This window comes from Lampris incognitus, chromosome 19 (assembly GCF_029633865.1).
Source record: "Lampris incognitus isolate fLamInc1 chromosome 19, fLamInc1.hap2, whole genome shotgun sequence".
NCBI lineage: Eukaryota > Metazoa > Chordata > Actinopteri > Lampriformes > Lampridae > Lampris > Lampris incognitus.
In genome coordinates this window covers 4,959,351-4,974,707 of record NC_079229.1, presented here as the reverse complement: position 1 = coordinate 4,974,707, position 15,357 = coordinate 4,959,351, and the positions used below count along the sequence as shown (strand labels likewise).

The following is a 15,357-nucleotide window of genomic DNA, read 5'->3' as shown; positions in this document are numbered from 1 at the left end:
CCCTCCCGAGTTAAGCCCATCACAGCTTGATAACATAGCTCCCTTGATTGGTATCTGTGCTGTGTTATTGCCTGAGGATCTAGCAGGTGGACAGAGCTGATACACTGATACAGTCCATATGTCACCTCGATATGAAGTCTAGTCACAAGAGACACAGCCAGAAAGCCATGGCTCCTTTTTTTCCCCCCTCTTCATTTATGTGACCAGTCAGTCCCCACTGCAAAACACCTTTTTCACTGGGAAAGAAGGTGTGCTCCCACGGACAAACAGGGGAAAGTTCTGGTGGGACTGGATCAGACACCAGCAGGGCTACTTGTGACGTCGAGAGAACACATCTCTACGCATGCCCTTTTGATACCTGGACTAGCATTCGCCTCGCGCTCACACTCTCTCCACCTCACGCAAACACCCTCACAAACCGGTGCACTGGGTTTTTGTGTGCACGGCCCGCTTTCTTTCCCACCACAATGGCCTGAGCTGATTTTAATCTCCACATCATAAAATAAGTGGTCTTGTCATATTTTCCGTTGGACTGCAAAACCAGAAAAAAGGGTCACAATGGGTTACTGGCCTATTTAATAAGCAATTATACAATATGCAATTATATTGCTGTAAAGGTGCTACTTTCACATTAGATGCCAAATGCTCAGGAAAAATATAACCACTGCAGTAAGATGTTCACTGTATATAAAACACAGGCAACATTAACAGGGTGAGAGCTGTTTAAAATTCAAGTCAACATAGTGCTGGAGTAAGGCTGGGTATAGGTAAGATTTCATGAGTGTCGTCGCCTTAACAATCCCCTCTTATCGAGTCGATTCCTTGACAGTTCTCTACCGAGTCCTGAAACGGGGCCACATTTTCAGAAGATGATGGTGAGAGACGAAGCCCTGGTGGCCCCTGACACAAAACTAAGCCTCTTCAAAGTTTATCCTCAAAAATCTTTTGGGGTGTCTGTGTGGCGTGGCGGTCTATTCCGTTGCCTACCAACATGGGGATCGCCGGTTTGAATCCCCGTGTTGCCTCTGGCTTGGTCGGGCGTCCCTACAGACACAATTGGCCGTGTCTGCGGGTGGGAAGCCGGATGTGGGTATGTGTCCTGGTCGCTGCACTAGCGCCTCCTCTGGTCAGTCAGGGAGCCTGTTTGCGGGGGGGGGGGGGGGCGACTGGGGGGAATAGCCTGATCCTCCCATGTGCTACATCCCCCTGGTGAACCTCCTCAGTGTCAGGTGAAAAGAAGCGGCTGGTGACTCCACATGTATGGGAGGAGGCATGTGGCAGTCTGCAGCCCTCCCAGGATTGGCAGAGGGGGCGGAGCAGCGACCGGGACGGCTCGGAAAATAGGATAATTGGCCAAGTACAACTGGGCAGAAAACGAGGGGGGGGATCTTTGTATTCAATTTCAAAATTGTCTGACAGAATTCAACTTTTACTGCACCCTGAAACACTAAGAGCCAGACCTATTAAGAGAAGAACAAATTGCTAATAATTAACACTAATGGGGGAGGTCAATTTAGCAGAGTTTCTGTTCTGGGCAGGATAACTAACAAAGGCACAGTCTTGCTGGTCCAAATGTTAGCATCGAAATTAAAACACTGGATTCAACGTTTAAAAATCTCAGTTTACTTGCGCCACAAGTAAAGATGTAGGCTTTTGGGCTCATCTTTTACGTTTTCTAATTTGTTTTATAGTTTGAAAATGGAAAACTGCAACACTGGTATCCAAGATGCCACTATTCACCAAACAGAGCCGGAGGCGGCTAAATGAAGTGCGGCCAGGAGCTTTGTTATTGGTGGGATTGGATGACTCCTTCTGGTTTGCGGTTCCAGAACTTCTTTGATTTCCTCCAGCACATCGAGAATAATGTAACTTGGCAGGCGGTAGGTTTGCACAATGTTTTCAGCTGACATTGTAAATAAACTTAACACGTGTTGGAAAAAAAAAAACCCTCTCCTTTCTCTCTGTATCCTACCGTCTTACTCGGGAGCGACAACTGCAGACATGTCAGAGGTACGATGAGTTTAAAAACACACTTTCCACATGTTAAATCACACGCGCAGGCACTAAGATCTTATTTACCAATGGCCTTGACAAATTACACTTGGTGGTTATTTCCATAATCTCCTCCCAATATTTTGCACATCGAAAGGGTAACTCCTGTAAATGCATATGCAACGAGGCTGATGTGCAAAAACGTTGCACCAACCCCTATCTCCTTCTCGTTTGCACAAAATGCCCATTGTGTTCTGATAGTAAATCCCAGCAGCTGCTTTTCAGTGGTGAAAGCGGGTTAGTGCTGAGGCAAAACTGTTAGCAGATCTGGCCCCGTTGCGTACCAACACGGGGGATCACCGGTTCGAATCCACATATTACCTCCGGCTTGGTTGGGCATCCCTACAGACACAATTGGCCATGTCTGTGGGTGGGAAGCCGGCTGTGGGTATGTGACCAGGGGCCTCATGTATCAATCGTTACTATGGGCAAATTTGTGCGTACACACCCATGGAATTTTTTAGCCCTCAGGACTGTCTGACAGTCAGCAGCAAAGCATGATGGTTGGTTGTAATTCCTTCCTCCTAACATATATTGTCTACCTCTTGCAATGAGCAATCACCCAGGCCTGCAGAGACATCAGTGTTAGCCAATCGGTGTCTAAATTCAGGGGTTACCCAGGTTCTACACTGGTCTCTGAGACAGACTTCAGGGCTAAAAAATCCCATGGGTGTGTACGCACAAATTTGCCCATAGTAACGACTGATACACGAGGCCCCTGGTCGCTGCACTAGTGTCTCCTCTGGCCGGTCGGGGCACCTGTTCAGGGGGGAGGGGGAACTGGGGAGAATAGCGTGATCTCCCACGCGCTACGTCCGCCTGGTGAAACTCCTCACTGTCAGGTGAAAAGAAGCGGCTGGCGACTCCACATGTATCGGAGGAGACATGCGGTAGTCTGCAGCCCTCCCTGGATCGGGTGGAGCAGCGACCGGGACGACTCGGAAGAGTGGGGGTAATTGGCTGGATACAACTGGGGAGAAAAAGGGGGAAAGAATCCAAAAAAAAAAAAAAATTCTGTTACCAAATCCAACTTAGAATGAACAAAAAAAACTGAGCTGTAGTCGAAGATGTATTTCCCCCTTTACAAATAATAACCGCAGGACATTTCATTCACTTGGCATGCTCTTCCTCTTCTTTATCAAACACAGCCACACTTAAGAGCGCGTCAGTCGGCCTTCATCGCCTCTCTGTTGTGCGGCGAACACAGAACACACACGCTGACACTATGCTTGCAGTTGCAAAACTGTCTATGTGACATCTGTTCGTCCCCGATGCAGCCACGTCACACGAAGGACGACACAAGAATAATGACAAAAACCTGAGACCTGACTCCTCGAATCATTAAGTGAAATGTGTTTGGACCCGGCCGGTTCTAGTACTGCTGGAACCAATTCTTCTGATTCTGGTTTCCAACCACGTCCAACCCTATGCTGAAACAGCTCAATTCCTGAGTGAAAGACGTTGCTGTGTGCTACTTGAATGTTCATGCTGTGCCCTCGGTAAGATTAAAAACAAAAAACCCTGTTCCCGTGAAGCGGGTTATCTTCCCTTCCGGCTGCGCCGTAGACGACTCATGGATGTGGAGACGACTTCTGACAACGCAGGAATGCTCAACCTGAAGTCATTTCAAAAGGTAACGTTAAGACGAGCTAATTATAGTCATATGATTATGACTGATTCTGTCTGTCTGTCTTTTTTTAAAGTCATTTTTTTCTGACTATCTATCTATCTGTCCCAGGGGCGATTCTAGGATCAGAGCTTTAGGGGTGCTGAGCACCCAGAGTGCTGGCCGGCCAGGCAAGATAAATTTGGGGGAGGGGACAAACCATTTTCGAAGCATGGGGGGGTGCTGTATTTTTGTTGTTAAAATATTCCGTTTAAACCACATACTGGATATGGTTTTGACATTTCTTCAGCTTATTAAACATGGACATACAGCAAAAAATAAAAAATCTCTTCAATTTTAGGGGTGCTGGGGTTCAATTTAGGGGTGCTGCAGCACCCCCAGAAATGGGCTAGAAACGCCTATGATCTGTCCGTCCGTCCGCCCGCCCATCCGTCTATCCATCTATTTTTCATAATACTGCAGGTCTTCTGACACATGGCATGGCTGAAATATTTTGGTTTTCCTCTCTGAATGGTCGACAGAAGGATCGCATTTGTTCCGAGTTGCTGGGGCACGCCTTCATTTGCTCGTTTTTCTATCCAACCTGTTCTCAGCAAACGGCGGCAAAAACCACATTTCGGCAGCATTGATTGTTCTTTTCATCGATTTTAGTCAAAGTCCATCCTTCACTTCCGTATATCCTGACTGGCCATACGACTGTTTGTAGTATCTTCATTTCCAGATTGGTTGAAATGGCACCATCTTTCCATAAGTTATTTAGTTGAATTCAAGATGTCTCTCTCTCTCTCTCTCTCTCTCTCTCTCTCTCTCTCTCTCTCTCTCTCTCTCATGATCTCTCTCTCTCTCTCAAGATCTCTCTCATGATCTCTCTCTCAAGATCTCACTTTTTTTTCTGACTACGATTTAAAGTTGTTGCCTTTAACCTAAGCTATTTAGCATAATCAAACAGGTACCGTTCGATGAGGAATTTGCAGCCTTTGTCGAGTTTGGACCGTTTGGTTAATGCGAATGTTTCGGCAGCCCGTGGTTCATCATCTAGCCGTATTTCAGGCAGGTTTGTGAGCGACTGTGTAAACGCCATAGTCTGTCCGGAAGTTAGCATACCCTGCAAGGAGTCAGAACGGAAGTTCTCGGACGTCATGTGAAAAGGGCCCATGTTCTAACACCAAGTGCTCATTGTAGTTACGTTGCTGCAGACAACGGCATCAGCTAGAAGCCTAAAATGTCAAGAACTACCACCCTGTTACTTGCTCTTAGCACTTATTGTATTCACTCATTTAAAAAAAAAAATCTCTTTCTTGCGCTCTTACTTCAGCACTGGTTTTGCTCGTCGATGCTTGTTTAGAGAGAGGATGCACTTATGACCTCTGACGACTAGTAGTTCTCCTGACTTCCTACGTTACATGATGCACTTATTGTAAGTCGCTTTGGATAAAAGCGTCGGCTCAATGACTGTAATGTAATGTGATGTATGATGGAAATACATCCGGTATCGGTATTAGTGGGGGAAAATCCTTTTCATTACAACTCGGGTGGAGGGGCTTTTGTTCTTTACAAAAGATGGTGAATTGGTGTATATTTTTACTAATGTCACCAGGGACAGAACAGAACTGAACCCATCCGCGTGCCTCTGATGACTGATAGATCATTCTCAGTACTGGTCCGTAAAGCACAGCAGTATAACGTATGACTCAGACTCACAACTGAGTTCCACATGAAACTGTCCTTTTGTCCAAATCCCTCCCTCTCTCTCTGTCTCTCTCTCTGTCTCTCTCTCTCTCTCTCTCTCTCTCTCTCTCTCTCTCTCTCTCTCTCTCTCTCTCTCTCTCACACACACACACACACACACACACACTTAGTCTTTTTGCCTAATAACCCCTCCACCATTGAGTCGCTCTGGCACTACGAGTAATTCAGATGGACAGACTATCAAAGACAGGTGTGATGAGGACGGCAAGCCATGTTCTGTCCAACGTTCTCCTTGTCAATCTGGCTTCCTTTCAACGTCCAAACAGGTGACCATCCTAAATCAACGCCCGGGAGGAGGTGTGGGTTGTTTGTATGTATGTACTGCAGCATCAGTAGCACAGCAGAGCACTTGTTTCAGTCCAGGTGTGGACCCCAGCTCCATTTCTGTGAGATGGTGACACGGGCAAAGAACTAGGGGAGAAATAGCTGCGATCAAATTCTTCTAAAAAAAATAGTTGACTCATTAGATTTCCATCAATCATTTAACTTTTATATGAACCTTTCCAACTCGTGGTAGACGGAGAGGGCGGTTATTAATCTAAAGCGGTTGCAGTCCGCGCTGGGATGACTCCATTAAGCAATGTGATGGCAGAGTGGCAGGCACAGTATATGGGGAACTGGTGATTGCAATACAGGGGTCAAAACCTTCAACTTCTGCAAACTACAGAAGCCACAACAGCAGCTTGGTAAATTTTAGGCAGAGCCAGAGATCAGGGATTAGAACAGCAACAACAACAACAACAACAACAACGTAATATTGGTGAAGGAAACCCAAAAGAACATGAAACAAGTGTGTAGCAGGTGTGTGCGACAGAGGGAGCGAGAGCGAAAAGGGGAGCTGGTGAGAGAACTCGCCGTGTGCTCCGTGGCTCCGTCAGTGCTTCATCCATGGTCCATGTGCTGCCCATTACCTCCCGCTTCTTTGTTTCTGCCCTACTTCCACTGCACATACGCGCCATGCCAGCAATACACCAGCCAAATTAATAGCAAATACAAACACAAGTGCGTGCAAATACACACACACACACACACACACACTCGTGCGCAAACATGCTTGTGTAGGTGCCAGCATCTCTACTCCAAACTGGCGCGAGTACCAGACACCGCTGGTTACTGGGTAAGAGATTCCACCAAAGGCTGTTTCCAAGTAAATCAAAAGAGGTGCTTAGCAGGTAGGCCAAGGCCTTTGTCTGTGAGCTGGACGGATGAAATACACACTATGAGAACGTCCTTACTGCTTGGTTGGTTACTTTGATCTGATGCTGGGCAGTCACTGTAATCTGCAAACTTTGATCAAATGATTTGATTACCGAGCTAAATGAAATTAGAGTCAAATTACCCCTGATGCTAAGGTGGATCGCCATTTCTGTTAGTCAGTCCAGTCACGAAAAAAAAAAAAGCCGAGAACACGCAAAGCGCACGGACGGAGAAGCACACAAGAGCGTATTTTGACAAAAGCATGTGAAACTTGTGGCGGGTTTAACCCACAAAAACACACAAGAGTACATAAGCCTTAAAAATCTGCCTAACATGGCTATGAGGTTCTCATTACAAACCCACATGATATGAACCATCCCCTCAATGGAACACATATTGTCTGCGTGTCTCAATTACAGCCCGAATTCCTCCCTTAACACACAGACACAGGAACAAATGCGTGAGCACAGCTACACGTGTGCACGGTCGACACATGTACACACAAGCAAGCAAAGAAAAACGCACACGGTGCAAACTAATGTATTGGGTTGTGGTATGTACAATATGAGAACGACAAGGCCCTAAATGGAGCCTATTTCACACACACACACACTCACGGGGCTAGCCTTCAGTCTCTGATCAGCTAAACAGAACCTGCTGTGTGTGTGTGTGTGTGTGTGTGTGTGTGTGTGTTTTGGGCTTGGCCGGGCTACAGTGCTCTCTCAGGTTACACACACACAGGAAGGCTCAAAGCAATAACAAAGCCCTTTCAAAGGAACCCTCAGCAGGTTAAGATAAAATGTTTTCACTCAAGCTGATATAAAGCATCTGTGGCTTAAATGAACAGGCGCTGGTATTAGTGTTGTGGTATGCACCACAGATTGGACAGCATTGATTAAAACAGACGCTAGATTACTCTCTCGCTCTCTCACACACACACACACACACACACGCACACCCATGCATGCACACACAACTGGCACGTAGCAATTTGAACACCCTGTGTATGTGCATCAGTGTCCAGTCCAGTAATGACAGAAGCACCTGTGTGATTCCATTCCAGCTCTACATCCACAGGCTGCCAATGGTGTCCGCAGTGGGGAACAGAAAACAGATAGTGTGTTTCCACACCGCTCTATAGACTCTTCCCAACAGTGCACTTGTTCTGTAGGAGTGCCTGTCTTATAGTTTATGGCTGCTTCCTCTGTTCATTGCTGGCAGTACCCCTCTGAGAAGTGGGAATGTGTTCGCGTGTACAGCCTCCCTCTGAATTCACCTGTAAGTGGAGGGTGTTTATGTGTCTGTGCAAGTGCGTTTCTGTGCATGTGTGTAATGCTGTATTTAACTTCTCTGCTCCTGTTAAGGGGGATCCCTTTTACAGCAGGTGTTGTGTGTGTTTTGACCATCAAGTTGAGCAGGAATGAATTCTTATTGCTGCATGCACCCTGGGGGGGCGTAAAGCAGGAGTGAGCACAGAATCAAGCTCTCAACTGTGATGCCACTGAAGCCCATGTGCATACCACATGACTGTATGAGCGAGTTTTTCCCCTCCCTGTCCCTCACCTGGAAGCCCTGGATGCGGGCCAGGTAGTCCAGCTGTTGTGCTGGCTGCACCGAGACGCCGCAGGTCAGGGCTGGGTTCTTCCCCTTAAGAGCCAGTGAAGCGTCAGCCGTGGGGGACTGGCCATTCAGCAGCAGCTCCCTGGCCATGGTGGCAGTAGGGCCAGACAAAGTAGTCGAGCCCCCGTAATAAGGGGGGTGTCCTGGGGGCAGCGGGGCTGAGCAAGGCCCCATGTCTTTGGGGGTCAGGTAGCTGACAGCACTGCTACCACCGGGGCCTGGGGCCCCGCCCCCCTGTTTCCTGCTGGCCTCCATCTCCTGGTACACATCTGGGCTGAGGTGGAGTAGACCCTTCTGGGCTGCAGGGGAAGGAGAAAGGGAAGGGATAAATGGAAAGATGGTGGGATGGTGAGAGAGAGAGGGAGAGAGAGGTGGATTATTGAAAGTGATGGAAAGGGGAAGAGCAGGGAGAGAAAAGGAAGAAGGGAGGGAGGGTTACAAGTATGGAAGAGAAATTGTGGTATTGAGAAGTGGAAGGAATGAGAGGGACAACAAAGGGAGTGAGAGAAAAGAAAAGAAATGATGGAAATAAGAAAATTGAAGGATGAGCATGAGATGAGGAAGAGGCAGTTATGCAAAGAAAAGACATTGGAGAGATGACAGAGTGATGGAGTATTGATGAGAATGGGGGTTGATAAAGACGGAATAGAGTGTGGGGGATGAGGATAGAGGGATAGAGACAGAAGAGAAGAGAGGAAGAAGGTCATTATGGCTCACATCATTAGCTGTCAAAATGATTTGCACACACATTCCACTGTCAGTACCACACAAAGCCAAGGTGTGTGTGTGTGTGTGTATGTGGGTGGGTGGATGGGTGTGGGTGTGGGTGTGGGTGTGCATGTGGGGTGTGTGTGTGTGTGGGTTGGCTGTTAAACTGGAATTCCAACACCAAACGTAGATGACAGTTTCATGTGGTCTGGCAGTTCCGAGTAATATCAAAGTGTCTGCTGGGAAATGCACACACAGTCCCTTTCTCTCTCTCAAACACAAACACACACATTCAGACACAAACCCTGCACCTACCAATATAAACAAAACAGCTATGAACTCATCTCTCTTGGAGTGGGTAGGGACCAGTTGGTGTCATCTAATTGGGATCCTACAAGTCCTCATTCAACCTGCAAGTCGTCTTTCAACCCAGCAACCAACGAAATGCAATGTCAAATATAGGAGGGCTCTGTCTCACACTGAGGTTCTCCTCGGAGCGCCTTGGTGGCCGGGCGTGCTCTAGAAACTGTGCGATGTGATAGGAATCAGAATGGATGAGCAATCTTTGTTGTCTGGCTGGCTGGCTGGCTGGCTGGCTGCCTTTATTAAACAGGACATGGCTCTGTCCAGACGTGTAAAGGTTCCAGCCAGCTGGAAAGACCGGTGATCTGAGAAACCACTGGTTAAACCTCATCAGTTTACGTTGGCTTCTTGCGCCTGGATATCCCTGACCTGAAACTGTCCCAACACGGAAAGGAAGAAGAGCTGCAGCCAAAGGTCCGACTCCTTCATGGCTACATGGGTTTTAGCAGAGGCGAGAGGAGATGCTGTGGTGGGAGGGGAGCGACAGGAGGTAATTTTCAGGGAGGAGCGAAAATAAAAGAGACAAGGGAGAGGCGCTAAAGAGCAGACAGATATGAAGAAAGGAGAGGAGCAGGAAGAGAATAAAGAAGTAGCCAGAGGAGATAAATGAGACGAAGAGAGGAGGCAATAAAGAGGAGACAGAACAGAAAGGAGTGGGTGCAACTGGTTGAATTGTGTAAGCAGCACATCAACAACGTATACCTACTGTGACTCTACGGATAATGGGGAGCTTGGAATCACCCAGTATATTGACTGGCTAGTCTCAGGTACGCCTCCGTTCTGGAAAATGTTGATAAATACTATCAACACTTAGCTAGTCAATGCTTATTTAACGAATGTGTGTGTGTGTCGGCCCTGTGATGGCCTGGCGGCCTGACCAGGGTGTCTCCCCACCTGCCGCCCAATGACTGCTAGGATAGGCTCCAGCAGCCCCGCGACCCTGAGAGCAGGATAAGCGGTTCAGATAATGGCTGGATGGATGCTTCATCAACACTTGGACTGAAGGCCAAGGTTTCGATGACTACAGGTCTACCTACGGGTGTGTTCTGCTGCCTTCTCTTTATTGTTATAGGAACAAATGAAATGAACTGTATTGATTATAAACACGCCCATTAAGTTACTTTTTATGATAATAAATGCGGCGTATTGATACGATCATGAAGCCATGTAAAGAGAATCAGCAATGTGTATATTTGCATGTAAACAAAAAAATGAAATGGAGTATATGCACTTTTCTGCATGGATCTGGTGTAGACAGTGTGATTAATTAAAATAAGAGCACATCCATTGTTAGAGATGGACCATTTCAGCTGTCAGCCAGACCAGAATAAACAGGCCCAGTCAGACAAAATAAGTCTCTGTACAATTTCTTTTTACAAATTTTTGCACAATTTTTTTTTTCAGAAATGGAGGAGCAACTTTTCCAAACCTAACAGGTAAGCAATTCATTGTTTGATTTTCATTGTTTGCGGTTCAATTTGACATTAACAACCTCCAAAAATGGACCTTCCATCAACCTCCCCCCACATGTGGCTTAGACCACACTTTAAGTGATGAGGTCAGCTTGTGTCATAATTACATCGAAGTAAGTACAGTGTGGATTAGTCCCCTAACAGTCATCCCAGCTGGAGGGAGAACCTAAGGGAGAATAAACAGAAAGCTAACATAAATACTGCATTTCAGAGCAAGGAGATAAATAAGTGGCAGGTGAAATGTGTCTTTTCTCTGCTGACACTTAACCAGAAACTGCAAGATGGAAAATGTGACATAGCAGCATTGCTACACACAAACACATCTGAGATACGGAGAACAAGGGCGATTACTGACGGAATGATGGAGAATGATGGGGAGGGAACACGTACTTTGTGGCAATATGCAAGATGGTCTGAGATGAAGAACCCATAATGCACTTGTGAGGACCACGTGTCTGTAACAAATACTTTTCATTCAAACCGACATGATACAAGGGGATGGTGGAGGAGAGAGGGTACAGGAGAGACCGTTGGAGGAGAGGGGGAAAGGAGAGGAGAGGAGGGTGGAAGGGAGCAAACAGAATTGGAAACTACTTCTGATTGAGAAGGAGGAGGTGGGGATGAGTGGATGTGAAAACCATGCGGAACCTCCAAAGCCCAGCCAAGGTCGCCAGAGACAGGAAGAGCAGCTGTGTGTGTGTGTGTGTGTGTGTGTGTGTGTGTGTGTGTGTGTGTGTGTGTGTGTGTGTGTGTGTATGTGTGTGTGTGTGTATGTGTGTGTGTGTGTATGTGTGTGTGTGTTTGTGTGCGTGTGTGCGTGCACGTGTGTGTATGTGGACCAACAGCTGGGACAAAGCACTGGAATGAGCGCATGACTGACAGCCCACTTCCTGTTTGAGTTAACGTGAGCACCACACACACACACACACACACACACACACACACACACACGTACATAAATGCAAAAAGAGAACAGACAAAAGTTAAGTGTGTTCCAGCCTTGTGGTAAACCAATGTGGGAAGATGTTGTTTTACTTTCTACCAAGTTTAAGGTTTCTGGGAAACTTGCATTAAGTGTTTCCTATAATGAACTATAAAGTTTAAACACTTGTCCAGAAGAGCAGGATTGCTCAATGAAACGGCACTCGCATCCATGAGATTACTCATATACCACAACAAATTACCCCGAGCCAGTGATGACACATCTGCTTGGACCCCCCATCCCAATCACGATGACAACTCCAATTTGATTTTACACAAGTAAAGCTTGCAGGCCCGTGCGTTGTGCACACAGCATCGTAAAAGATGAAGGTGTTAGCCAACATGACATCAGCCATTTGTGCGGGGGGGGGGGGGGGCAGTATCTGTAATCCAACCAAGTGCGTGCCTGGATACAGAAGTCTGTTTGTGTGAGCGTGTGTGAGTGTTTGTGTGTGAGAGAGAGAAGAAGCACATTGTGAGTGAGCATGTGCATGTTTGCATGAGATGTGTGCATAAAGTTGGAACAAAAATTAGATCAAGTGTGTGTGTGAGAGAGAGAGAGAGAGAGAGAGAGAGAGAGAGAGAGAGAGAGAGAGAGAGAGAGAGAGAGAGAGAGAGAGAGAGAGAGAGAGAGAATCCGTGGTGCTGGTTCCAGGCATTTCCAGGGGTCCCACCCAGGCTCGGCGTCCGGTGGGCCAGGGGAGTGTTGGAGGGACGCCAGAGCCAAGCATGAGCCTGATCGAAAACAGATAGGGCTGAAGCCCGGCGCTATAAATCACCATTGTGGAGTGAGACCTTCACATAGTTCTCACACACACACACACTTGGGCAAGCACACTCGCATGCACGGTCATACACACAAACATGCAAGCATCCACGCATGCATGCACACTCATATGGAGAAACACACACGCGCATGTACACACACACACACACACGCCCGCATGCACACACACACACACACACACACACACACACACACACACACACACACACACACACACACACACACACACACACACACACACACACGCCCGCATGCACACACAGACACAGGCACACACAGCAGGAAATGAAATGTGGCAACTCAAGTGAAAAGCCCTGCTGGGAATAGAAGGGAGAAAAATCACTCTCTCCTTGTTTCTTTTTCTCCCTACGCTCACTTCCTGTCTTCCAGCCACTCCATTTGTTGCAGCACTACCTCTCTCCCACAGCTCGACGAGGGCAGAGGACATTATCACACTATTAAAATACGCATGTACACATTAGTGCGCCGTCAACTTTTGCATATGCGTGCATGCAGTAAAGCTAGACAATTACACATATTCACAAAGCTTCTGCGTTATTGTCTGTTCCTGTGGGGTGTGTGTGTGTGTGTGTGTGTGTGTGAGTGAGAGATGTAGCAAACAAGACAAAGGCCTGTGACACACTTGCCTACTTTCTCCTGTTGCACCTTACATAACACAGTGATATTGTGTGAGACAGCCGGTGATTGCCCCCCCCCCCCCGTTGTCGGGTAAACGGGTTTGTCTCTGGCTCAGTCTTAAGATAATGTTTTAAGATGGACTTTATTAATCCCTGTGGGGAAATTCACCCTTTGCATGTAACCCACCCCAGCACACACACTGGAAGCAGTGGGCAGCTGCAGCGCCCGGGGACCAACTCCAGTTCTTCTTTCCATTGCCTCTGTCAGGGGCACAGACAGGGGCATTAACCCTAACATGCATGTCGTTCTGATCGCGGCTGGCGATGACACAACCAACTGCCACAGTGCTACTGACATTCTTCCTCGACGTTTTAGAAAAACACAATTTCCTAAAAGTGTATTCAGAGAGTAAACTAATTTTTTGGGGGGGGATTCCCCCCCCCCTTTTCTCCCCAATTGTATCCAGCCAATTACCCCACTCTTCCGAGCCGTCCCGGTCCGCCGCTCCACCCCCTCTGCCGATCCCGGGAGGGCTGCAGACTACCACATGCCTTCTCCGATACATGTGGAGTCGCCAGCCGCTTCTTTTCACCTGACAGTGAGGCATTTCGCCAGGGAGGCATAGCGCGTGGGAAGATCACGCTTTCCCCCCTGAACAGGCGTCCCGACCGGCCAGAGGAGGCGCTAGTGCAGTGACCAGGACACACACCCACATCTGGCTTCCCACCTGCAGACACGGCCAATTGTGTCTGTAGGGACGCCCGACCAAGCCGGAGGCAACACGGGGATTCGATCTGGCGATCCCCGTGTTGGTAAGCAGTGGAATGGACCGCCTGAGAATAGAGACTTTCATATTTTCAAGGCTTTGTAATTTCCTTGAAATTGTGATAAAGCAAAAGAAAGGACAAAAAAAAAAAAAAAAGAAAAGAAAAAAGAACATAGTTTGATTTTATTTTCATTACTCCGTCTGTGGGTGTGCTGACTACAAAATGTTTTCTCAAACTGTGTTGAAATATCCTTGAAATTACAATTAAGATTTTCCATCTGATCACGCTAGCTCCTTATGGAGTGCCACACAACAGCCAAAAGGCTTCATGTGCGAGACACACATCGGGCTGGGCTGAATATATTGTTGTTCATCTCAGGCAAAACAACTTCACCCCATCATAATGAGTTGACATCAGTTTGTTTTTGCCGAGTGCACTACAACGATTTTGGTTATGCCCGTTCACACATTCAATATTTTGCAGTCAATCAAAAAACCAAACCAAAAACATCTCGTGTTTATCGACACAAACACACAAGACATGACCACATTCGCCAACACAAAAGAGGAGGAAAGGAACCAGCTGCATCTACCAGGATGAGCAATAAATGGTGTTGGTGCATCACACATTCTTGGACATCAGCAGTGTGTGTGTGTGTGTGTGTGTGTGTGTGTGTGTGTGTGTGTGTGTGTGTGCGTTGCGTAGTTGGGTGAAGTTTCAACAGCTAATTAAGACACAGTTGAGCCTCAGGCTGAGTGTGAGATAAACTCTGACTGAGGATGGCTTCAGCCCAGACACGTGCAACAAAGCCAACAATGACAATAATTATCACCAAATAAGGAAGACTTCTTTTCCCAGGAGGCTTAGCGCTAGCGGCATGGGGCTGGTGTCTGAGCTGCCATAACAACCACAGCCGCAACAGCTTAGCCAAACGAAGAATATTATACCCATAAACCTAATTTAGATGATCCATCTTTCACAGAACTGATGTAGATGACAGATATGAGAGCTTTACTTGAGCGGCTGTGGCAGAGGCTCAGTTCTCATCTGAACGCATCATGGCTGCAAACCAGCAACGCCGAAACTTAACCATTCCCATTAATTAAGCTGACCAATCTGCTCTACGCTTTTCAACACGGGAAACTTGAAATCACCCTCGCTGCTTTCCAGACTGTAGCTGGATACTTGTTCGGAGCTAAGTAGCCCTGCCAACAGCCTCCATTAGACAGGAGTGATGAAAGCACATTCAAATCTAATAAGGGTATCTGTTTGTTTTCCTCTTTGCAATTCCTCGCACACGATTAATTTGTCCCCAAACAGCTCTTTCACAGACTGCTGGCATTTATAGAGAGAGAGAGAGAGACACTGAGAGAGAGAGAGAAAGAGAGAGAGAGA

At 47.2% G+C, this 15,357-nt stretch overlaps 1 protein-coding gene across 1 annotated transcript in view; it reads right to left on the bottom strand.

Moving 5' to 3' along the window:
- stau2 (staufen double-stranded RNA binding protein 2) overlaps window positions 1-15,357 on the bottom strand; it is a 94,295-nt gene that overhangs the window by 28,401 nt on the left and 50,537 nt on the right. Inside the window, exon 12 of the mRNA XM_056299279.1 lies at window positions 8,189-8,544. Coding sequence (XP_056155254.1) covers window positions 8,189-8,544 — 356 coding nt within the window. The remainder of the gene's footprint in view (window positions 1-8,188; window positions 8,545-15,357) is intronic.